Genomic DNA, 26,759 nt, shown 5'->3' on the forward strand with positions numbered 1-26,759 from the left:
ATTGGGCCATGAGAAACAGCAGCCCAACCCAGTTTGGTCTGGGAACAAAACCACAGGAAGCCCAGAGAACACCAAGCTGGACAAAGGCCAAAAAAATCCCACTACACCTAGGGATATCATTTTCAAACAACAGAAAATCAGAAATAAAGGAAAAACAATCCTAAAAGACAAGGGTAAAAACACTGTACTTAACACATGAATAAAGATAAGAATGATAACCACACATGCCAGAAGAAAGTGAAGTGAAATATTTGAAGTGTTGAGAGAGAAAACCACCAACCTAGAAACTCTGAACCTTGCAAAATCATCCTTCAAAAGTGGAAACAAAAATAAAGATTTTTTTCAGAATACTAAGGAAATTTATTGTCAGTAGACCTGCTTTGCAAGAAATGTTAAACGAAATTCTTTGGCAAAAAGGAAATGATACAGGTCAGAAACTTCGATCTACATAAAGGAAGAATATCAAAGAATGAATAAGTGAATGTAAAATTAAAACATCTTAAAAATTGATTTAGCAGGTAAAATTTTGTTTAAAATAGCAACAATGCATTTGATTATGTAAGCTAATGTGTATATACATAAGATTACAAACATTTCTGTATAAGCTAAATAAGTAGGCGGGGCACGGTGGCTCACACCTGTACTCCCAGCCCTTTGGGAGGAGGAGGCGGGTGGATCATGAGGTCAGGAGATTGAGACTATCTGGGCTAACACAGTGAAACCCCATCTCTACTAAAAATACAAAAAATTAGCCGGGCGTGGCGGCGGGTGCCTGTAGTCCCAGCTACCCAGGAGGCTGAGGCAGGAGAATGGCGTGAACCCGGGGGGTGGAGCTTGCAGTGAGCCAATATCGCACCACTGCACTCCAGCCAGGGAAACAGAGTAAGACTCCGTCTCAAAAATAAATAAATAAATAAATAAACATTTTTTTAAAAAGTTAAATGAGTTAACAGCAATGATACAAGGAATGGAAGGGAGAAACAGGATTATCTTATAGTAAGATACACTACCTGTTAAAAGGTATAGTGTTATTTTAAAGCAGATTTGAGGTAGTTGTAAATATACATTTACAATCTAGGACATTCTAGGACAACCACTAAGCAACGTAAAAAAGTACAATTGATATGCTAAGAAAGAACTGAAAATGGAAATCATATAAAATGCTCAATTAAAACCACAAAGGCAGAAAAAGAGTGAAAGACAAAACTAGAAACAAAAAAAAAGGCTAACAAATAGAAATCAGTAACAAATATGGTAAATATCAATCCAACTATCTTTGCAATTCCTTTGACTGTCAATAGTCTAAGTGCACCAATTAAAAGAGATTGTCAGATACATCTTGGAGTCATCCTATTCAGGGGTGAGGGAACTGGAGTATTATTTATATATCATCTTCCATCATTGGTTCAAGGTTGTTGGGGAATGTTAATTTCCTAGTACCTGCAACTTGTCACACAGATGCAAAATTGGAATTCAGTGGCCACAGAAAGTCCTCAGATAAAGAAATGCAGGTTCTGACATAGAAGCTGGGCCTGCATACGATGCAGGGGTGAGAGTAAGGGCAGGAAATGGAAGAGGTCAGCTATAAAATACCTTTATATTTGTCAACATAATCACTCTACACCTTTATATTTAGTCCCGCAATTCCTTGAAAGTTCGTAGTATGTCCCAAAATGCAAACTGTTTTGCTTATACAATGTTTTCCTTCACTGATTTCAATTTGACAGTTAAGTTAATATTCAGTTCAATATTCTAAATAAATCGGCATTTTGGCAAAAAATAAAGACTAAAAGAGACTGTCGAAGTGGATCACAAAACAAGAACCGACTGGATGTGGTTTACAAGAAACCCACTTTAAATAAAAACACAGATTAAAAGTAAATAGATGGAGAAATATATATCATATTAACACCAATTAAAAGAAAGCGGAGTTGGCCAGACGTGGTGGCTCATGCCTGTAATCCCAGCACTTTGGGAGGCCAAGGCAGGCAGATCACACGAGGCCAAGAGTTCAAGACAAGCCTGGCCAACATAGCAAAGCCCCATCTCTACTAAAAATACAAAAATTAGCCAGGCATGGTGGTACATGTCTTGGGAGACAGAGATTGCAGTGAGCCGAGATCGCGCCCCTGCACTCCAGCCTGGGCCACAGAGCGAGACTCTGTCTCAAAAAAAGAAAGCAGAGTTGTCTGTAATAATTTCAGACACAGCAGATAAGGCAAGTTAAGTTATCAAGGATAACTTTTATCAAGGATAAAAATAAGGATAAAAAGACATAACAATGCTTAGCGTGTATAAGCCTAACAACAAAGTGTCTGTGTAGGCAAAAACTGATAGAATTGCAAAGAGAAATAAATGAATTCACTATTATAGTTGGACACTTCAACACCTCTCTATCAGAAACGGACAGATCAAGCAGGGAGAAAACCAGTAAGGACATAATTGAACTCAACATTAATCAACTGGATATAATGAACATTCACAGATTATGTCACGGAAGAAATAACAGAATACACATTTTTACACTCATAGGATATTCATCAAGATAGACCACATTCTGGGCCATAAAACAAACCTTAACACATTCAAAAGAACAAGTTATAAAATGTCTCCTCTCAGGTCACAATAAAATTAAATTACAAATCAATAACAGAATATAATTTTTAAAAAAACCCCAAGTACTTGGAGATTAAACAACACACTTCTAATAACACATAGGTCAAAAAAGAGATCTCAAGAGAAATTTTAAAATATTTTGAGCTAAATGAAAATAAAGACACAACTTATCAAAATCTATGGGATGACATGAAAGCAGTGCTTAGAGGGAAATTCATAGCATTGAATGCATTTACCAGAAAAGACAAAAGATCTAAAATCACCTAATCAATCACCTTAAAAAAACAGAAAAAGAAGCAGCGAATTAAATCCAAAGTTAGCAGAAGAATAAAAACAAGAGCAGATATCAATGTAACTGAAAACAGGAAATCAACTGAGAAAAATCAATGAAAAAACCAAAAGCTGGTTCTTTGAAAAGACCAATTAAATCATAAACCTCTAGCCAAGTAGACTAACAAAAAGACAGAGGACACAAACTCCTAATATCAGAAATCAAAGAAAGAAAATCACTACAAATCTCATGAACATTAAAAGGACAATAAAATAATACTGGCCAGGCACAGTATACTGGCTCACACCTGTAATCCCAGCACTTTGGGAGGCTGAGGCAGGCAGATCACTTGAGGTCAGGAGTTCAAGACCAGTCTGGCCAACGCGGCAAAACCCCGTTTCCACTAAAAATATGAAAATTAGCCAGGTGTGGTGGCGGGCGCCTGTAATCCCAGCAACTCAGGAGGCTGAGGCACCAGAATCACCTGGACCCGGGAGGCAGAGGTTGCAGTGAGCCAAGATTGCACCACTACACTTCAGCCTAGGTAACAGCGAGACTCTGTCTCAAAAAAATAAAAATAAAAAAAGAATACTATGAACAATTCTATTTCCACAAATTTGATCACCTAGATAAAATGAACCACTTCCCTGAAAGCCACAAACTACCAAAACTCACACAAGAAACAATCTGAATAGGCCTGTATTAAAGAAACTGAACCAATCAACCTTCCAAAACAGAAAACACCAGGACCAGATGGGTTTGCTGGTGAATTTTATAAAACATTTAGGAAAGAAATTATACCCATTCTGTACCATCTCCTACACAAGATAGAAGCAGAAGGAATACTTCCTAACTCATTCAGTAGAGGCCAACATCAGAGTATTCCAAAACTTGACAAATACATTATAAGAAAACTACAGACCAACATTTTTTATGAACACAGGTGCAAAATCCTCAACAAAACATTAGCAAAACAAACCCAACAATGTATAAAACGAATCATATACCATGATCAAGTGGGATTTATTCCAGGTGTAAATTACTGGTCCAACATTTGAAAATCATTAATAAAATCCATCACATCAACAGACTAAGGAAGAAAAATCACACACCCATATCAATAGATGCAGAAGAAGCATATGAAAAAAAATCCAACACCCATTCACGATTTTAAAAATTCTCATTCCTCAACTTGACAAGGAATATCCAGAAAAAAACCTACAGCTAACATCATACTTAAATGGTATGAAACTAGAAGCTTCTCTGCTAAGATCAGGAGCAAGACAAGGAGATTTCCTCTCACTACTCCTTTTCAACATTGTATTGCAAGTCCTAATGAATGCAGTAAGACAAGAAAAGGGAAAAAGGCATGCTGATGGGAACAGAAGAAATAAAACCATCTTTTTTTCTCTGATGACACAGTCGTCCACATGGAGAATTCAAAAGAATCAATAAAAAAACCTCTGGAACTAATAAGCAATTATAGCAAGGTTACATGACAGAAGGTTAATATACAAAATTCAACTGCTTTCCTATACACCAGCAATGAATAAAGGGAATTTGAAATTAAAAAGTGTCATTTACATTACACTCCCCAAAAAACAGAATACTTAGGTATGAATCTAACAAAACATATACGAGATTTCTATGAGGAAAACTACAAAACTCTGATGAAACAAATCAAAGACCTAAATAACTGGAGAGGTATTATTCCTATCTATAAAGAAAGACTCAACATTGGCAAGATGTCAGTGCTTCCCAACTAGACCTATAGATTCAACGCAATTACAATCCCAGAAAGTTATTTTCTATCACCAAGATGATTCTAAATTGTATATGGAAATGAAAAATATCCAAAATAGCCAACAAAATATTGAAGGAAAAGGACAAAGTTAGAGGAATGACTCTACCCAACTTCAAGATTTATCGTAAGCAAGACAGCATGGTATTGGCAAAAGACTAGACAAACAGATCAATGAAACAGAATAGAGAGCCCAGAAATAGACCTCATAAATCTAGTACAATGATCTTCAACAAAGAAAAGGATAAAATACAATGGTGCAAAGGTAGTCTTTTCAATAAACAGTGCTGGAGTTCAACGAAACACTAACAAAATTCAACAAACAGCACATCAAAAAGATCATTCAATATGAACATGTAGGATTTACCTCAGGGATACAAGGATGGTTCAACATACGCAAATCTATGAATGTGAATCACATTAACAGAATGAAGGACAAAAACCTATGATCATCTCAATAGATGCAGAAAAAGCATGAGACAAATTTCAACATCCTTTCATAAAAACTCTCAACAAATTAGGTATAGAAAGAATTTACCTCCACACAATAAAGGCCATATATGACAAACCAACAGTTAGCATCATACTAAACAGTGAAAAGTTGAAAGCTTTTCCTCTAAGATCAGAAATAAGACAAGGATGCCCACTCTTGCCATCTTCACTCAATATGGTGTTGGAAGTCCTAGCCAGAGCAATTAGGCAAGAGAAAGAAATAAAAGGCATCTAAATTAAAAAGGAAGAAATGAAATTGTCCCTGATTGCTGAAGACATATCTTACATGGAAAGAACTCTGAAGACTCCGCCAATAAACTGTTAGAAATAATACATGGATTCAGGAAAGTTGTAGGATATAAAATCAATAAACAAAAATGTGTAGCATATCCATACACTAACAACAAACTATCTGAAAAAGAAATTAAGAAAACAATCCCATTTACAATGGCTACAAAAATAAAATAAAATACTTAGGAATAAATTTAGCCAAAGAGGTGAAAGACCTGTACATTAAAAACTACATAAAACACAGATGAAACAAATTGAAATAAATGAATGGAAAGATATTATGTTCATGAATTAGAAGAACAGTATTAACATGTTCATACTAACCAAAGCTATCTACAGATTCAATGTAACCTCCATCAAAATTCCAATGACATTTCTCACAGAAATTTTTTAAAATCCTAAAATTCATATGGACCTACAAAAGACCCCAAATAGCCAAAGCGATCTTGAGCAAAAATGAACAGAGGAGGAGGCTTCACACTGACTGATTTCAAAATACAATTGACCCTTAAATGACATAGGCGTTAGGGAAGCCAATCCCCTACGCAGTCAAAAACCTACATATAACTTTTAACTCCCCCACAGCCTAACTACAAATATGCTACCATTGACTGGAAGCCTTATCAATGACTTAAACACTAAATTAACACATTTTGCATGATATATGTATTATATGCTGTATTTTTTACAATAAAGTAAGCTACAGAAAAGAAAATGTTATTTAGAAAATCATAAGGAAGAGAAAATATAGTTACAATTCATAAAGTGGAAGTGGATCATCATAAGGGCCTTCATCTTCTCATCTTCAAGTTGAGTAAGCTGAGGAGGAGGGAAGAGGAAGGGTTGGTCTTGCTGTCTCAGAAGTGGCAAAGGCAGGGGAAAATCTGCATATAAGTGGACCCAAGCAGTTCAAGACCTTATTCAAGGGTCAACTGTATGCTACACACTATAGTAATCAAAACAGCAAGGTCTTGGCATGAAAACGAACACATAGAGCAATGGAATAGAATAAACAGCCCAGAAATAAATCCATGCATTTATGATTAATTGATTTTTCTACAAAGGTGCCAAGAACACACAATAGGGGAAGAACAGTCTCTTCAATAAATGGGGCTCAAAAAATTAGATATCCATGTGCACAAGAAAGAAACTGAACCTTTATCCCACACCATAAACAAAAACTAATTCAATATGCATTAAAGACTGAAACTAAGACCTGAAACTGTAAAACATAGGGAAAAAGCTTCTTGACACTGGTCTAGACAATGATTTTTTGGATGGAACCCCAAAAGCACAGGCAACAAAAGCAGGGCGACAAATGGGGTTACAACAAACTTTTTAAAAAGCACAGCAGAGGAATCAAAAGAGTGAAGAGATAATTTATGCAACAGAAGAAAATATTTGCAAACCGTATATCAGATAAGGGGTTAATATCCAAAATATATAAGGAACTCAAAAATAACTCAATAGTAAGAAAACAACCTGATTTTAAAATAGGGAAAGAACTTAGTCATTTCTCAAAAAGAAGACATAAAATGGCCAATAGGTATATGAAAAAAATGCTCACCATCACTCATCACCAGGGAAATACAAATTGAAGCCATAATGAGGTATTACCTCATACCTGTTAGAATGACAATCATCAAAAAGACAAAAGATAACATATTGGCGAGGATGCTGAGGAAAGGAAACCCTTGCACATCGCTGGTGGGAATGTAATTTATTACAGCCAGTACGAAAAACAGTATGGAGGCTCCACACACACACACAAAAAAAACTAAAAAAAGAATTACCATATGATCCAGCAATCCCACTACTGGGCATATATCCAAAGGAAAGGAAGTCAGTATGTCAAAGAGATATCTGCACTCCCAGGTTCACTGTAACATTATTCACAATAGCCAAGATATGGAATCAACCTAAGTGTCCATCTCAGATGAATGGAGCAAAAAAGTGTGGTCTATATACACAACAGACCGATGTTCTTAAAAATGAAAGAAATCCTATCATTTTCAACAACATGGATGAACCTGGAGGATATTATGTTAAGGAAATAAGACAGATACAGAAAGACCACATAAGCATCTCACTTTTATGTGGAATCTAAAAAAGCCAAACTCACAGAAGTAGAGAGTATAATGGTTGTTAATAAGTGTGGAGGGTTGGGGACAGGAAAGGCTGGAGAGATGTTGGTGAAGTGATACAAAATTTCAGTTAGGAAGAGTAAGTTCAAGACATCTATTGTACAACATGGTGACTATAGTTCATAACAGTATATTGTACATTTGAAAACTGTTAAGACAACAGATTAGCCAGGCATGATGGCTCACACCTGAAATCCCAGCAATTTGGAAGGCTGAGGACGGAGGATCATTTGAGACCAGGAGTTCAAGACTCACCTGGGCAACACAGCAAGACCCTGCCTCTACAAAAAAGCAAAAAATTAGCTGGGCAGGGTGGCACTGGCCTGTAGTCCCAGCTACTCAAAAGGCTAAGGTGGGAGCTCCAGGCTACGGTGACCCACAATCACACCACTGCACTCCAGCCTGGGCGACAGAGTAAGACCTTGTCTCAAAAAAACAAATCCTGCTGAGACTGTAGAAGTGTGCTTAACACAAAATGATAGGTATATGAGATGATCTGTATATTAATTTGCTTGATTTAGCCATTCCACAATATATACATATTTCAAAACATCATGTTGTACACCATAAATATATAAAATTTTATTTGCCATTTGAAATATCTGTATCAAAAAAAAAAAAAAATGTCCAGGCCGGGTGCAATGGCTCATGCCTGAAATCCCAGCACTTTGGGTGGTCAAGGCGGGGGGATCACGATGTCAGGAGATTGAGACCATCCTGGCCAACATGGTGAAACCCCGTCTCTAATAAAAATACAAAAATTAGCTGGGCGTGGTGGCACGTGCCTGTAATGCCAGCTACTTGGGAGGCTGAGGCAGGAGAATTACTTGAACCAGGGAGTCGGAGGTTGCAGTAAGCCAAGATGGCACCACTGCACTCCAGCCTGGCAACAGAGCGAGATGCTGTCTCAAAAAAAAAAAAGAGAAAAAGAGAAAAGGGTCCAAAGAGGGGAAATGGTGCTGGAACAACTGGGCACACACAGGCAAAAAAACAAATCTAAACCACAGGTCTTACATCCTTCGTTCACAAAAATTAACCCAAAAGGAATCACAGACCTAAATGTAATAAAAAACTAGGCCACGCGCATTGGCTCACACCTGTAATCCCAGCACTTTGGGAGGCTGAGGTGGGTGGATCACCTGAGGTCAGGAGTTCAAGACCAGCCTGACCAACATGGTGAAACCCCATCTCTATTAATACAAAAATTTAATCGCAGCACTTGGGGAGACTGAGGCGGGCAGATCACAAGGTCAGGAGTTCAAGACCACCAGCCTGGCCAACATGGGGAAACCCCATCTCTATTAAAAATACAAAAATTAGCTGGACATGTTGGCACATGTCTGTAATCCCAGCTACTCAGGAGGCTGAGGCAGGAGAATTGCTTGAACTGGGACCCAGGAGGCGGAAGTTGCAGTGAGCCAAGATCGCGCCACTGCACTCCAGCCTTGGCTACACAGCGAGGCTTCATCTAAAAAAACAAAACAAAAAAAAAAACAAAAATTAGCCAGGCATGATAGAAGGCACTTGTAATCCCAGCTACTCTGGAGCTGAGGCAGGAGAATCGCTTGAATCCAGGAGGCGGAGGTTGCAATGAGCCAAGATTGTGCCATTGCTATCCAGCCTGGGCAACAAGAGCAAAACCTCGTCTCAAAAAAAAAGAACTAAAAAACTCCTAAAAGGTAATACAGGGGAAACGCTAGAGTTCCTAGGATGGGTAATGATATTTTAGATACAACACCAAAGGCATGATCCATGAAATAATTGATAAGCTCAACTTCGTTAAAATTAAAACATTCTGCTCTGTGAAAGACGCTACCAAGAGAATGAAAAGACAAGCCACAGACTGGGAAGAAATATCTGCAAAATATCTAATGAAAGACTGGTATCCAAAATATATTAAAAACTTAACAAGAAAACAAACAACCCACTTAAAAATGGGCCAAAGACCTTTATAGACACTTCACTAAAGAAGATATACAGATGGCAAACAAGCACATGAAGAGGTAACCCATATTATATGTTATCAGGGAAACGCAAACTAAATGAGATACCACTACCTACCTATCAGAATGGCCAAAATCCAAAACCACTGCTAACACCAAATGCTGGCAAGGCTGTGGAACAGGAACTCATATTCATTGCCGGTAGAAAAGGCAAAATGGTACAGCCACTTTGGAAGACAGTTTAGCAGTTTGTTACAAAATTAAACATACTCAGCCAGGCACAGTGGCTCATGCCTGTAATCCCAGCACTTTGGGAGGCCGAGGCAGGTGGATCACCTGAGGTCAGGAGTTCAAGACCAGCCTGAGCAACATGGTGAAACCCTGTCTCTACTAAAAATACAAAAATTAGCCGGGAGTGGTGGTAGGCGCCTGTAATCCCAGCTACTCGGGAGGCTGAGGCAGGAGAATCACTTGAACCAAGGAGGCAGAGGCTGCAGTGAACCAAAATCATGCCACTGCACTCTAGCCTAGGCGACAGAACAAGACTCTGTCTCAACAACAACAAAAATTAACTCTTCCATAGGATCAGCAACAATACTCCTTTGTATTCATAAAAAAAAACTGAAAGCTTATATCTATACAAAATCCTGCCCACAAATGTATATAGGAGTTTTATCCATAACTGTCAAAACTCAGAAGCAACCCAGATGTCTTTCAGCAGGTAAATGGATAAACTATGGTGCATCCAGACAATGGAATATTATTCAGCATTAAAAAGAAATGAGCTATGAAGCTGTGGAAAGACATGGAAGAACATTAAATAATACATATTATTAAGTGAAAGAGGCCAATCTGAAAAGGCATACACATTGTATGATTCCAACTATATGACATTCTGGAAAAGGCAAAACTATGGAGACAGTAAAAAGATCAGCAGTTGTTGTAGGAGGTTGGGGAAAAGAGGGACAAATAGGTGGAACACAGAATTTTAGCACAGGGAATCTACTCTGTGTGATATCAAACCCACAGAATGCACAACACCAGGAATGAATCTTAATATAAACTATAGACTTTGGGTGACAATGATGTGTCAATGTAGGTTCATTAATTATAGCAAATGTATGACTCCATGGGGGATGCTGACAATGCCGGAGGCTATGCATGTGTGGGGGCAGAGAGTATATAAGAAATCTCTGTACTATCTGTTCAGTTTTGAGGGGAACCAAAAACTGCTAAAAAAAAAAAAATTAATTAATTAAGGTCTTTATAAAAATAGTGAAATAAACTTTTTTCAGACACATACAAACTGAATGAATTCATCATAACAGACCAGTCCTGTAAGAAAATGTTAAAGGATGTTCCTTAGATAGAAGGAAACTAACACCAGATGAAATACAGATCTACAAAAAGGAATAAAGACCATCGGAAACAGTAATAATGTGGTACAATTTTTTTTAAACTTTTCTCATTTAAAAAAAAAAAAGTATTTTAAAAAAACCATTGAGGCCAGGCACAGTGCCTCACAGCTGCAACCCTAGTGCTTTGGGAGGCTGAAGCAGGAGGATCACTTGAGGCCAGGAGTTCGAGACCAGACTGGACAATACAGTGAGACTCTGTGTCTACAAAAAATAATAAAAAATTAGCTAGGCATGGTGGCGTGTGCCTGTAGTCCTAGCTACTTGGGAGGATGAGGTGGAAGGATCACTTGACCCTGGGAGCTCAAAGCTGCAGTGAACCATAATGGCACCACTGCACTCCAGCCTAGGCAATAGAGGGAGACCCTGCCTCAAAAAAGATAACAAATGCTCCAAGAAGGTGGAGAAACTGAAGCCTTCAAACATTGCTAATAAAAATGTAAAATGGTACAGCTTTTATAGAAAACAGGTTGGCAGTTCCACAAAATATTAAATGTAGATTTATCACATAACCCAGCAATTCCACTCTCAGTATACTGTACTAAGTGCTGTACTTAGCATACTGTATAAGTACATACATAGAAATAAAAACATACATCCACACAAAAACTTGTATGTGTTCACAGAAGCATTACTCACAATAGTAAAAAAGTTAATCCAAATGTCCAACAACTGAGTCAATAAACAAAAAGTGGTATATCTGCACAATGGAATATTTAGTGAGAAAAGGGAATGAAGTACCAATACATGTTACAACATGGATCAATCTTTAACACACTCTACTAAGTTAAAGAAACCAATCACAAAAGACCACATATACTATATGATTCCACTTATATGAAATGTCCAGAATAGGCAAATCTATAGAGACAGGAAGTAGATAAGGGTTGAGGGGTCCTAAGCAGGGAGCAGAGGGAATGGAGAGTGACTGCTAATGGGCATAAGGGGTTTTTTAGCGGGTGACTAAAATGTTCTAAAATTGGTTGTGGTGAAGTACTGGAACTCTATGAATATACTAAAAACCACTGAATTACACACTTCAAGTGGGTGAATTGTACAGCGTGTGAATTATATCTCAATGAAACTGTTTTAAAGCCAATGCTAACAGAAGGCTGGAGTGACTGTATTGTAATGTCAGACAAGTTGGTTCAAGATAAATAATATATCAGAAAGTAGGTAATTTCATAATGATCAAGGAGTCAATTCATCAAGAAGATGTAAGAACTCTAAACATTTACATATCTATTCAACCAGGAACAGAAGAGAACTTCCTTAACGTCATATGACATTTTGGGCTCAATGAAATTTTTTTTTAAGGTTTTAAAGAAACTCTTCTAAAAAAGTTTTTCTTTAGCATACTGTATAAGAACATACATAGAAATAAAAACTTTTTAAAAAGAGAGAGAACTTCCTTAATCTCATAAAATACACACATGCATCACTTAACAAGAGTCTGAGAAATACATCACACGACTTCATCATTGTGTGAACATCACAGATTGTAGTTACACAAACCTAGATGGAATAGCTACTACACGCCTAGGCGATATGATATGCCCTATTGCTCCTAGGCTACAAACTTGTACAGCACGTTACTGTACTGAACACTGGAGGCGATTTTAACCCAAAGGTAAAAATTTGCATATCAAAACATAGAAAAGGTACAGTAAAAATATGGTAATTATAATCTTATGGGACCACATCATATATGTGGTCCATAGCTGATGGAAACATAGTTATATAGTACATGACTATATATGAAAAACCTGTCATTAACATCACAGGTAATGAAAGACCCACTACTTTTCATCTAAGGTCAGAAATAAAACAGATAGGTCTGTTTTTATTATTTTCATTCAACACTGCACCTTTAAGTTCTAGTCAGTACAACCAAACAAGTTAAAGAAATAAAAGTCATCCAGATAAGAATGGAAAATAAGGAAACTTTTATCTGTAGATGACATGATTGCCTATGTAAAAAACCCAATGGAATCTATAACAAAGGGACTAGAACTAACAAGTGAGTTCAGCAAGCTTTAGGAGATCAATATACAAAATTAAATTGCATTTCTACATATTAACAATGAACAACTGAAATCTAAAAAATAACAATTACAACAGCATCAATAAAAATGAAATACTTAGGGAAAAATCTGACAAAAGATAAAAATCTGTAAGACCTATACACCAAAAACTACAAATTGCTGAGAGAATGTAAAGATGACCTAACCCCCGCAGCAGGTCTCAGTAGCTGGTAGAGACTGGGGAGGACGGGATGGGAAGGGACGGGACGGGACAGCAATAGCTAGGCAGCCTAGCTTCACCAAGGCTCTCGCGCCTCCCCACCACCAAAATATCCAAGAGGAAGGAAGGTCAGCTCAGCTGAAGGGATAGTGAAGGAAGAGCCCAGGTGGAGACCCGGCACAGTTCTCAGCTAACTCTGCTCCTACAAAAGTGGACAGGAAACCAAAAAAGGCAGCAGGAAAGGATACATCTTCAGACAAAACAAAAGTGAAAAGGAAAGCAGAGAAAATACACCGCAGTGGCAAACCAAGAAACTAAAGATTTACCTACAGAAAACAGAGAAACTAAACTGAGAAAGCCAGAGGAAAAAAAAGCCAAGTGTGATTAATATCACATACCTTGTCTTATGAGTCATTCCTGTTTCCCTTCTTGTACTATCCACAGGAATTTTCTGGTTTTTTTGTTGTTGTTGCTTTGTTTTGTTTTTTTTAAATTGGAGTTTCACTCTTGTTGCCGAGGCTGGAGTACAACGGTATGGTCTAGGCTCACTACAACCTCCACCTCCCAGGTTCAAGCAATCCTTCTGCTTCAGCCTCACAAGTAGCTGGGATTACAGGCGCCCACTACCACACCTGGCTAATTTTTGTATTTTTAGTAGAAACGGGGCTTCAACATATTGGCCAGGCTGGTCTTGAACTCCTGACCTCAGCTGATCCACCCGCCTCAGCCTCCCAAAGTGCTGGGATTACAGGTGTGAGCCACCGTGCCAAGCCCAGAGGAATATTTTCATAAACTATTTTGTAAATATAAGTTTTCTAGTAGCTCTAGAAACATTTTTAAAAGGAGGGAATCCCACCTCATCCCATTTTTTAAGTGTAAATGCTTTTTTTAAGAGGTGAAATCATTTGCTTGTTTATTTTTTGGTACAACCAGAAAATAGTGTGGGATACTGAATTATGGGAGGCTCTGACATTCCATAGATGAGGGATTCGTTTTTATATCCTACAATACAAAGTATACAAAATGGCAATATGGAATCACAGTCCTGCATTTAATGTCTTGAATATTTTAAATTACTTCTATTCCTATGTTATTTTTTAGCAGAATTGTTTCCTAAAGAAAACCACTCCTTGATCATGGCTCTCCCTATCAGAATTGTGCATACTCTGTAAAATCTTCAGTCATGGTAGTGCTGTTTTCCTAATAACTTTGTTAATGTACTGCAAAAGATTGAAAATTTGAATATGTAGTATATATGCTATTAAACTGTGAATTGGTGGGATGTATGCAGTAACTTAACATTTTAAGATACTGGTACTTGACAGCCTCTTAAAAATCTGCCTCCAGATTTTAAGCTGGAAACTCACTGGAATAACTGTTTAAAAAAGAATTACAATACACAGCTTTTTAGATTTTTAGTACATAAGAACTGTGTACAAACTGAAATGTCTGTATACTGATCCTCAACACAACCAATAAAATCTCAATTATAAAAAATAAACATGACCGGGCACAGTGGCTCACGCCTGTAATTCCAGCACTTTGGGAGGCCGAGGCAGGCAGACCACCTAAGACCAGCCTGGCCAATATGGTGAAACCTCATCTCTACTAAAAATTCAAAAATTAGCTGGCATGGTGGCAGGCGCCTATAATCCCAGCTGCTTGGGAGGCTGAAGCAGGAGAATTGTTTGAGCAAGGGAAGCAGAAGTTGCAGTGAGCTGAGATCACACCACTGCACTCCAGCCTGGGAGACAGAGTGAGACTCCGTCTCAAAAAAAATAATAATAAAAATAAAATAAAATAAAATAAAGGAAAGCAAAGGAAAGGAAGAAAGAAAGATGACATAAATAAATGAAGATACTGTGCTCATGGGTCAGAGGACTCAAGATTGTTAACAGTATCAATTCTCCAAACTGATTTATAGATTCAACATAATCCCAATCAAATTCCCAGCAGGCTTTCATGTACAAACTGAATAGCTGATTCTAAAGTTCATATAAATGTGAAGGACCTACAATAACCAAAACAACGTTTTACTTTTTTTAAGGGATGAGATCTCGCTTTGACGCCCAGGCTGGAGTGCAGGGGCACAATCATACCTCATTGCTGCCTCGAATTTCTGGGCTCAAGCAATCCTCCCACCTCGGCCTCTTGAGTATCTGGGACTATAGGTGCATGCTAATTAGTTTTGTTGTTGTTGCTGTTGTTGTTGTTTTGTGCTTTCTGTAGAGATGGTGTCTCGCCACCTTACCCAGGCTGGTCTCAAACTCCCGTGCTTAAGCAATCTTCCCGCCTCGGCCTCCCAAAGTGCTGAGATTACAGGCATGAGTCACTGCACCCAGACCAAAACAATTTTGAAAAAGAAAAAGTTGGAGCTCTAACACTACCTGATTTGAAACTAATCTTAAGGCTACAGTTACCAGCCAGCATGGTATTTAAGCTAGATGAATAGACCAATAGAACAAAGTAGAGGTCCAGAAACAGACCTATACAGATATGGTCAACGGTAAGTGTTTCCAAGGAAATTCAATGGGGGAAATAATCTTTACAATAAATGGCACCTGAACGACTGGATAGCCATATGCCAAAAAAAAAAAAGAACCCTTAACATGTACCTCACATCAGATATACATGCTTGTTCTTTAAAATGTTACTTTTGTAAATGAAAAGGCAAGCCACTGACTGGGAGAAAATATGTGTAAAACACCTATCTAGCAAAAGACATATCTAGAAGACAATCGACTCAGTTAAAAAATTTAACTGGAAAGGAATTTTTTTTTTAACAGACTTCACTAAAGTAGATACACAGCAAATAAGCCGATGAAAAGATGCTCACTGGTGATCTACTGTATAGCATAGTGACTACAGTTAATAATAATGTATTACATAAGTCAAAATTGCTGAAAGAGTGAATATTAAATGTTCGCACCACAAAGAAGTATATAAGATGATAAATATACATAATTATTATTTGCCAATTAAAAATAAACTTTTTTAAAAAAGAAAAGATGCTTACAACTTTATTTATTAGGTGAATGAAAACTGAAACCATCATGGAGTACTTCTACATACTCCTCAGAATAGCTAAAATAGAAAAGACTGACCATACCAAATGTTAACAATGATGTGTAGCAACTCAAACTCTTGTACACTGCTCATGGGAAGGTAAAATAGTACAACCCATTTTGGCAAACAGTTGACAGCTCCTAAGTATACACCAGCTATACAACCCAGCCATATCACTTCTAGACACTTACCTGAGGGAAAAGAAAAGTTACATCCACACAAAAAGCTGTCCACGAGTGTTCCTAACAATTTTATTTGTAATCACCAAAAACTGGAAATAATCCAAATTTCCATCAACAAGTGAATGGATAAACCAGTTGTTGTTTATCCATACAACAGAATACTATTCAATTATAAAATGGAATGAACAATTCATACATAAAACAATAAGTGAATACCAAAATGATTAAACTGTGTGAAACTAGAAAGAAAAAGAATACACGTTGCATAATTCCATTTATGGTAACTAATCAGTGGTAACAGAAAATAGATCAGAGGAAAGAGGTAGAGAAAAATGTACTAAAAAGGTGCACTAGGAAACCTCTGGGTGAGATGAATATGTTCACAACTTAATTATGGTGATGGTTTTCACAGACTGTCAACCAGACTGTCATAAACCTATTTTTGAAAGTATCTATGTTAAAGTCTGTGCATTCTTTTTTTTTTTGAGACGGAGTCTCACTCTGTCGCCCAGGCTGGAGTGCAGTGGCGCGATCTCAGCTCACTGCAAGCTCCACCTACCTCCCAGGTTCACGCCATTCTCCTGCCTCAGCCTCCCAAGTAGCTGGGACTACAGGCACCGCCACCACGCCCGGCTAATTTTTTATATTTTTAGTAGAGTCGGGGTTTCACCATGTTAGCCAGGATGGTCTTGATCTCCTGACCTCGTGATCTGCCCGCCTCAGCCTCCCAAAGTGCTGGGATTACAATTCTGTACATTCTTAATGATATTAAAGCACACACTATTTCATCCCTTTGGAGGATGCTAAGAAACCAACTCATTATTCTGAAAACAAATACAGGAAGAGAATCAAGCATTTCTCTGTCCTGTGTGAACTGTAGCTAAGGGAAAGGTCTTCTTTTGAGTGACCTTCCAGCGAATAAAAGCAGAAGGAATGATCACTGTAACCTCTATAAAAGTAATGGATCTAGGCAGGGACCATCAAAGACTGCTAAAACTTGAGGTAAAAAGCTGTCGGGGCTCTCTATAATGACAGATCAGGCTGACAAAACCAGAATGTAAGGATTAGTCAAGTAACCAAATTAAAAAATAGGGAAAACACCAGACATTTCTCCAAAGACATACAAATGCCAACAAGCATATGAAAAGATGCTCAACATCACTTATCATTAGACAAATGGAAATCAAAACTACCATAAAATAAAACGTGTACCCACTATGAAAAACAGTAGGGAGGCTCTTGAAATATTAAAAATGAAATTATCATTATGATCTAGACATCCCACTTACGTGTATATGTCCAAAAGAATTCAAAACAGAATATCAAAAGAGATATTTGCACACTCATGCTCATTGCAGGATTATTCACATGGGCCAGGAGGTGGAAGCAGCCCAAATGTCCATCAACAGATGAATAAGGAAAATGTGGTAATACATACAATGGAATATTATTCAGCCTTAAAGAAAAAGGGATCCTGTCACAAGCTACAATACAGATGAACCTTGAAGTCATTATGCTGAGTGAAATAAGTCAGTTACAAGAGGACAAATATTGTATGAGTCTACTTATATGAGATATCTAGAGAAATCAAAATCATGGAAACAGAAAGTAGAATGTCAGTTATCAGAAGCTGGGAAAGGAGAAATGAGGAATACTTGTTTAATGTGGCATAGAATTTCAATTCTGCAAGATGAAAAAGTTCTAGATATATGTTATATAACAATGTGAATATTGTTAACACTACTGAACTGTACACTTAAAAATGGGTAAGAGGAAAAATTTTGTTTTCACCAATTATTAATAAAAATTTTTTAAAACAGTTAAGAGACAGCACCAAATACAATGTATGACTTAATTTCTGACTCTAAGAAACAAACATAAGATTTTGTGACATTGTAGAAAATCTGAATGTTGACTAGATGCTTAATATTAAAAAACCAACTTTTTAAAGTATGATAACACTATTCTGAATGACCTTCCAGCTAATAAAAGCAGAAGAAATGATCCCTGTAACTCCTATAAAAGTAATGGATCTAGGAAGGGACCATCGAAGACTGCTAAAATTTGAGGTGAAAAGCTGACTGTGCTCTTTGATGATTTTTAAGTTTAAAAATCTTTATCCGGGACTGGGCACAGTGGCTCACTCCTGTAATGCCAGCACTTTGGGAAGCCAAGGCAGGAGGATTGCTTGAGGCCAGGAGTTTGAGACCAGCCTGGGCAACATAGTGAGACCCCATCTCTACAAGAAAATTTTTTAATCAGCCAGATGTAGTGGTGCGTGCCTGCAGCCCCAGCTACCAGGGAGGCTGAGGTGAATCACTTTGAGTCTGGGAGGTTGAGGCTATAGTGAGTTGTAATCACACCACTACACTCTAGCCTGCATGGGCAACAGAATGAGACTCTGTCTCCAGAAAAGAAAAAAAGAATCTTTATTCTGTAGAGATACATATTGAAGTATTTACAGATAAAATAATTTGATAGCTGGGATTTGCTCAAGTAATCCAGGACATTATTTTACTTCTGTCTCAGTGCAACGTCTGGGGGTGAAGAATTCTTTGGTTGACAGTTTCCTTAAACGCTTCTCCACTGTCTTCTGGCTTGTATTGTTTACAACGAGAACTGTGATGTCATCCTTATCTCTGTTCCTCTGCATGTAACATGTCTTTACTCTGGGCGTTTTTAAGAGTTTCCTTTTAAGTTTGGGTTTGAGCAGTTTGGCTATGATATGCCATGACGTAGTTTTCTTCATCTTTCTTGTGATGGGGATTCACTTAGTTCCTTCAATCAGTGGATTTACAGTTCTTCATTATAAAAGGTTTTCGGCCATTACTTCTTTAAATATTTTTTCTCTTCCACCCTCTCTTTTCCTTTAGGGACTCCAATTGTCTGTATTTAGGTTTCTTGAAGTTGTCCCATAACTCACTTGTGGGTTTTTTTGCGTGTGTGTGTGTGTGTCAGGGCAGGGCGGGGGTGGGTTCTTTTACCTCTTTTTCATTCTTGATGGTTTCTATTCCTATGCCCAGAGTTCACTAATCTTTTCTTCTGCAATTTTTAATTTGCAATCAATCCCATTTGGGAATTTCTCATCTTGGACATCACAGTTTTTATCTCCAGGAGTTCAAATTGAGTCTTTTTATACCTTTTTACTTTGGTTTTTTTTTTTTTTTTTTTTTTTTTTTAAGAGGGTCTCACTCTGTCACTCAGGCTGGAGCACAGTGGCACAGTCATAGCTCAATGAAGCCTCAAACTCCTGGGCTCAAGCCATCCTCCCACCTCAACCTTGGGACTTAGGACTATAGCGTGCGCCACTAAGCCCGGCTAAGTTTTTTATTTATTATCTTTTGGTAGACTCGTTATGTTGCTCCTGGGCTCAAGCGATCCTCCCACCTCAGCCTCCCAAAGCACTGGGATTATAGGTGTGAACCACCATGCCTGGCAGAGTCTTTTTTTATCGTCCATGTCTCTAACTTTTTGAACACATGGAATATGGTATGGTTATAATAACCATTTATATTTTATTACCTGATAACTCTAACATCTTTATCAGTTGAGTCAGTTTCAACTGATCATTCTCCCCATTACAGTTGTGTTTTCCTGCTTTTTTGTATATGTCACAATCTTTGGATGCCAGACAATGTCAATTTTACCTCGTGTACTGGATATTTTTGTATTCCTATAAACATTCTTGAGCTCCATTTCGGTATACAGCTAAGTTATATGGAAACTGTTTGATCCTTTTGGACCTTGCTTTCATTTGTCAGGTTAAGTATGGAGCAGTACTAAGTATACAGCTCATTAATCTCCACTACTGAGGCAAGGCTCTCCTGAATACTCTACCTAATCCCTCATGAATTATGAGTTTCTCCAGTCCAGCTAGAGGGATAGGCACTGTTTCCAGCCCTGTGTAAGTACCAGGCACTGTTCCGTCTAATCCTTTAAAATGATATTTTCTCTAACCTTGGGTAGTTTCCTCAAACACATGTGCTAATCAGCATTCTGCTGAATATTTGAGGAAAGCCTTTGAAGATTTTCAGGCTTCACTCAATATACAGGTCTCTCTTCTTTGATATTCCATCCTACGAAACTCTATTCGCCTGGTCTTCACAGACTCTGAGCTCTGCCTCAACGCAGCGAGGCTGTGGGCTCTGCCTTAGCGCCTCTTTCTGTTTACAACTAGAAAGCTGAGATAGGATTTATCTCATTTGTTTCCCATCTTTAGAGATCACTATCTTCCACTGCCTAATGCCTAGTGTCTTGAACTGCTGTTTTCATGTATTTTATCTGTTTATTCCTGGTTCCTTCAGGTAGGAAGGTAAATCCTGGTCCTAATACTCCATTTTGGCCAGAAGCAGAAGTCTTTATAACCTTTTCTGATACTCAAAATACCCTATTTTTACCCAATGGGAGCTAGGAGCTAGTTCAAGTTAGCTCTGAGTCTTTTCAACAAAACTCCAGTGATCTCAGAAAACTTCTTTGCTTTATAAAATATTCCCTATCTTTAACCAAGAACCAGTTATTTTTGCAAGGAACCTGGTTCCTTTGAGAAAAAATTCTAAATACCTCAGAATGCCAGTGCTCACTGCAAAAAGGTAATTTGCTATTTCTAGGCCTTCTCAGGACAGAGCTGGTGTTTTGTTTTATTAAAGAAAATATATCATAAATTCCCAGTGATATTACCAATTCAAACTTACTTAACTTCTTTAATTTTCTTATTTACTTATTTTCTTAAACTAAAAGTATCAGGTTTCTAATATTAATATAAATATGAATTTCCTTTATTCATATACAAATGTATATATAGTTTCATAACTACCAATTTTATATGATTACCAAAAGCAAGTGAAGATTCATTTATACTTCTTTTTTGTCCTTAAGATATAAACTAGCAGAGGAAATTAGTCAAATTACCACAGTTTAAAGGTATACTAAAATAATTCTTCTCTGTGTGGCTTAGCCACAAGCATGACAAACCAGGTCACTTGTTTCCTTCTTTTTAATTTGAGGATTTCTTCTCTCATTTTAATTTTGTTTTACAGTTATTTAAAACATTTACATGATTCCAAAATCATACCCAGTCACTAACATTACATCTATTGGTATTGCAGTTTATACGCACAGGCAGTTTGGTACAGCGGGATGCTGTTAGTGATCTTTAAGTACTACAGGTCATGAAAAACACGACTGCTCGTCCAATATTTGACTTAGAACAGCAAAGCTATGTCAACAGTATTCAAAACTGCTAGAAAAAAAATTAGCAACAGAAAATATTTTTAAAATGTACAAACACTTTCAAGATATGTTAAATGTTATTAATGCAGTGATAAAAACTGTAGCGGCCGTTGGTTAAACAGGTGAAATCAAAGGGCAAACTGACAAACATGCAACTACTACTACTAGCCAAAAGAAGCACAAACACTGGTTTGATAAAAGTGGAAGAATGAGATTGATTAACATATTAAATTTGTCAAAGACAATTTATAATGCAGTAAAAGGTTGGAAAACATGCAAGTTATGCAACTACTCAAGCGAAAACGTCTCAGCATGATGGACAACTGTGAAAATCTTTAAAATGACATTAAATGAAATAATCCCAAAAAGGTAATAGAGGTCATACAGAATAAGAGATGTACCACGGTATCTAAATAGCTATAATCAATATCATTTAATCGTTAGTAGTTATAAGAGGTGAGCTAAGCATGCAAAGCAATGCTTTGACCATCACATTTTAACTATGCTTTCTTTCCAATCCTGCTCTGCAAAACAAACACAAGATTTGTGTCACAGTGTGCCAGTACAACTTTTATCAGGTGGACCTAATGCTGCACAATCCTGTAGAAAGAACACTAATTCAGATGTGAGAAGATCTTGGTTCTACTTATCTGCTATGTAATCTTGGCCAAATCATTCAAACTCAAAATTTTGGTATAAAATAGAAACATGGTTTGTATCTGCACTGTCCTACAGAAATATAATGAAAGCCACAAATGAAATTTTAAAAATTTCTAGTAGCCATTTGAAAAAGGAAATAAAAGATAAAATTAATTTTTTTATTTAACCCATGTCTAGAATATTTCAGTATAAAAATTGAGATTTCATTATTTTTTCATATGGAAGCTTCAACATCCAATGTAAATTTTACACTTACATGTCTCAATTTGAATTAGCCACATATTAAATGCTCAACAGCTAACTGTAGCTAGTGACTATCGCATATTGGACAGCACAGCTCAACCATTTTCAAACGTTTCATGGGGGAACAGAAGCAGCAGGAGACTCAACTCAGAGCCTCAAAGCTCCACAGAACATAATTTTAACATTGCTGGTCTAGATTATTGCAAAGGTTCTTTCCAGAGAAAAAGGCTATTATTCTTTATGGCAATGGTCATTCACACTGAACTGCTGTAACCACTTAGCTGAGCTTCAGATAAAGGACCAGTAATGCTATGAATTTATTTTCTATCCATTTCAGTGTTTTTATATACATATGCTTTATCTTGTCCATAATCAGATACTTAAAAGACATTCACAATTATTGTGTAACTATAACATATCAGAAAATAATAACCTACCTCAGAGTTTGGTTGAGATGATTAGAAAGGTTAATTCATTAAGTGCTTAAAATAGTACCTGACATAACAAACACTCAACAGTTAATTGTTATCATCAATACTTCATCATTAATCCACTACACTATTCTAGAACTGTCCAGCTCTATTCACAACAGGATTAAAACATATTATAGTTTTTCTTCCCAAGGTCAATAAAATTTTCATGCCAGTTGTAAACTAATCAACATAATAATCTACCTTATACAATGAGACATACAGATTAAAAATAGTAGAATCAGGCCTTCCCATCCTTTTAGTCTCAGAAATACTACCCCACAATGATAAAAGGGACAAGAAAAAAAAAAACAGTATATGTAGCTCCCAGCCATATCTACGACAATGGAAAAACAGATTGAGAAACGATATACGAGTAAGAGTGGAGGAAGATCAAACCTAAGAGCCTATGGAGGGATATACTGTTGAGAAGCAAGCCCACAAACCACACAGAGCCTTGGAAAGCCTCAGGAATTTTTCTTAATTGAGGTATAACGGAAAGCTGTGGTGAGGCAGCAGAACAAGGGCACGGTTTGAAAAAGAGAAAATTAAGAAAACCAGCCTGGTAAATCCAACATTTGACTTACAGGATATGAGGAAGGAAGGAGCTTCTCAATGAATTAACACAGGAAAATTCCCAAGAACATAGTCTTATACTGAAAGTGCCCTCCTTTACCCTATCACCACACTGGCTAAATTTTATATTTTTAGTAGAGACGGGATTTCACCATCTTGGCCAGGCTGGTCTCGAACTCCTGATCTCAGGTGATCTGCCCACCCCGGCCTCCCAAAGTGCTGGGATTACAGGCATGAGCCACCCCGCCCAGCCTCATTATAGTTTTAACTTTTATTTATTTGATAATTAGTGATGTCGACCCTTTTTTCATGGCCACTTGTATGTCTTCTTTTGAGAAGTATCTTTTCATGTCCTGTGCCCACGTTTTAATGGAGTTGTTTTTTTCTTGTTGTTTGAGTTCCTTGTAGATTCTGAACATTAGAACTTTGTCAGATAGTGTTAACAAATACTTTCTCTCATTCTGTAGGTTGTCTGTTAAATACATTATTGCTTTTGCTGTGCAGAAGCTTTTTAGTTTAAGTCCCATTTATCTATTTTTGGTTTTGTTTCCTTTTGAGGACTTACTCATAAATTCTTTGCTTAGACCAATGTCCAGAAGAGTTTTTCCCAGGTTTTCTTCTAGGATTTTTATAGTTTCAGGTTATACATTTAATTATTGAATCCATCTTGAGTTAATTTTTGTATATGGTAGGGGTACAGTTTCATTCTTTTGCACACAGCTCTCCAATTTTCCCAGCACTATTCATTGAATAGGGTATCCTTTCCCCAGTATATACTTTTGCCAACTTTGTCAAAGATCAGTTGGTTGACAGTATGGGGCTTTATTTCTGGACTCTCTATTCCATTCCATTGACTTATATGTCTACTTTTATACCAGTACTGTGCTGTTTTCAATTACTATAACCTTGTAGTATAATTTTACATCAGGTAATGTGATACCTCCAGCTTTATACTTTGCTTAAGATGGCTTTGGCAATTGGGGCTCTTTTTTGGTTCTGTATGAATCCTAGGATTGTTTTTTCTTATTCTGTGAAGAATGACACTGGTAATTGGACAGAAATTGCACTGAATCTGTAGATTGCTTTCGGTAGTATATAAATTTTATAATGAAGTTTAATTACATGAAATCAGTAGTCACCAAGAAGAAACAGAATAAAATGAACATCGTGTTAATCAAAGAGTGCCACTGCTACACCTTCAAATGGTGTTATGCCAAATACAATCCCTAGACTGGTGGTTATATTCAGACCTATACCTGGGTTCACATGTATCATACATGTATTCCACTTAAATATATGAATATAAATATATAATCATGCTGTTAAGATTTCTGAGAATAAAAGGAAAGAAAATTCCTGTAATCCCAGCACTTTGGGAGGCTGAGGCAGGCAGATCACGAGGACAAGAGATCGAGACCATCCTGGCCAAGATGGTGAAACCCTGTCTCTACTAAAAATACAAAAATTAGCTGGGTGTGGTGGCACGCGCCTGTAGTCCCAGCTACTCAGGAGGCTGAGACAGGAGAATCGCTTGAACCTGGGAGGTGGAGGTTGCAGCGAGCCAAGATCACGCCACCATACTCCATTCCAGCCTGGCCACAGAGCAAGACTCTGTCTCAAACAAACCAAAAAAAAAAAAAAAAAAAGAAAAGGAAATTCACCCAAAAAACAGAACTAATTTAAAAGCTCTGTGAAAGAAAAGGATCCATTTTCAGTTCAAAATATAAATAAGAGAAAATTAAGTGGATACATTCAAAGATGATAAAGCAGGTCAAGAACTCATAACTTAATTTGCTGCACTCAATATAAAGTCTATTACAATATTACAAAGTACCTTTGCCAATAATAAAGTGCTTGATTCATACAACTCTAACAAATAAAATACTGAGGTTGTAATGTACTGTTGGACTTCACCTAACTGGATTATCTAACGCAGTGTTTCATAAAATGTGTTTTGAGAATATTTCACTATAACTGCAAAATATTTATAATAGAATATCTTATTTCTCAAGCATGGGGGTTCTAATTCATCTGCCTTTATGGAATTTCTATAGTGAGGGTCAAATGGTCCTTTAGGCTCCAAAGTCTCTCCTTAGCAAAAAAAAAAAAAAAAAGTCACTTAAGCCTTATGTCTTTTCATTTCTTTGCCGAACGTAACAGACCATTTGTCAACAGCATTTTCAAAGGAAGGCTTAAAAAAAAAAAATCAATGTTCTAAATGTCTTTATGAATAATACAGAATTAATCTGGAATAAAAAGACATTCTGTGAATGAAATTTTACTTTAAAATGTTAGATAACAAAGAAATGTAAAGACAAACACGAAGCAAGTGTAGCAAACTGTTGACAATTACTGAATCCAAAGGACTGGTTTATGTATGAGGTTTATTCATTCTTTTTGTGTATATTTTTACATTTCCAATTTTAAGTTTACAATGAACAGCAACACTTTAGTGGTCACTTGTGAATTCATTAACAAATATACATCAAAAAAATCTTAAAGAAGAAAGTTGCACCCTTAGAAAACTAAAATACACTAAACACAAATAGGTGAAAATATTGAATAGTGTAGTTATGCTGAGAAAATGAGAACCTGAGAGATTTCCCCATTCTTGTATACCACTTTTCAGTACCTCCTCATCCCCACTCCAAAAAAGTGTTGATTTTACAGGGGAAAGGGGAAAACACACACACACACACACACACCCCAACTTTGCTAAAATGAAGGTAGTTTCAGGCTTAAAATGGAACATTAAATTCTTTAAAAGAAATGAATAAAGGTAAAGGATTTACCTGCTCTTCTCTTTTCTGCTTTCGTAACTGCAGTCCTTCTTCCTCCCTCCTCCTGCGCATCTCATCGGGATTCAGAGATTTGTTCTTGTAACTTTTCAGGCGAAAGTTCTCTTTTCCTGGGGTGGTCATGATTTCTACAATACAAGTGGGGAGAGAACAAATGAGTTTACTGTGAAGAGCTCTGTTATTCTAAGAGCTCAGTCTTTTAAACATATACATGCCCAGACATATCCCAAAGGGACATCAGAAATGGCTACTTCCCCTCCCCCACTCCTGTCTTTTTTGAGACAAGGTCTTGCTCTGTCCACCCGGACTGGAGTACAG

General features: G+C 37.1%; 1 protein-coding gene across 5 annotated transcripts in view; it reads right to left on the reverse strand.

The window, feature by feature from the left end:
- KPNA1 (karyopherin subunit alpha 1) overlaps positions 1-26,759 on the reverse strand; it is an 88,706-nt gene that overhangs the window by 43,765 nt on the left and 18,182 nt on the right. For all 5 annotated transcript variants that reach the window (XM_003825192.6, XM_008950492.5, XM_055110350.2 and 2 more), the window contains exon 2: positions 26,436-26,569. In XM_003825192.6, coding sequence (XP_003825240.1) covers positions 26,436-26,564 — 129 coding nt within the window. In that variant the 5' untranslated portion in view covers positions 26,565-26,569. The remainder of the gene's footprint in view (positions 1-26,435; positions 26,570-26,759) is intronic.

The sequence above is a fragment of the Pan paniscus genome, chromosome 2, assembly GCF_029289425.2.
Source record: "Pan paniscus chromosome 2, NHGRI_mPanPan1-v2.0_pri, whole genome shotgun sequence".
NCBI lineage: Eukaryota > Metazoa > Chordata > Mammalia > Primates > Hominidae > Pan > Pan paniscus.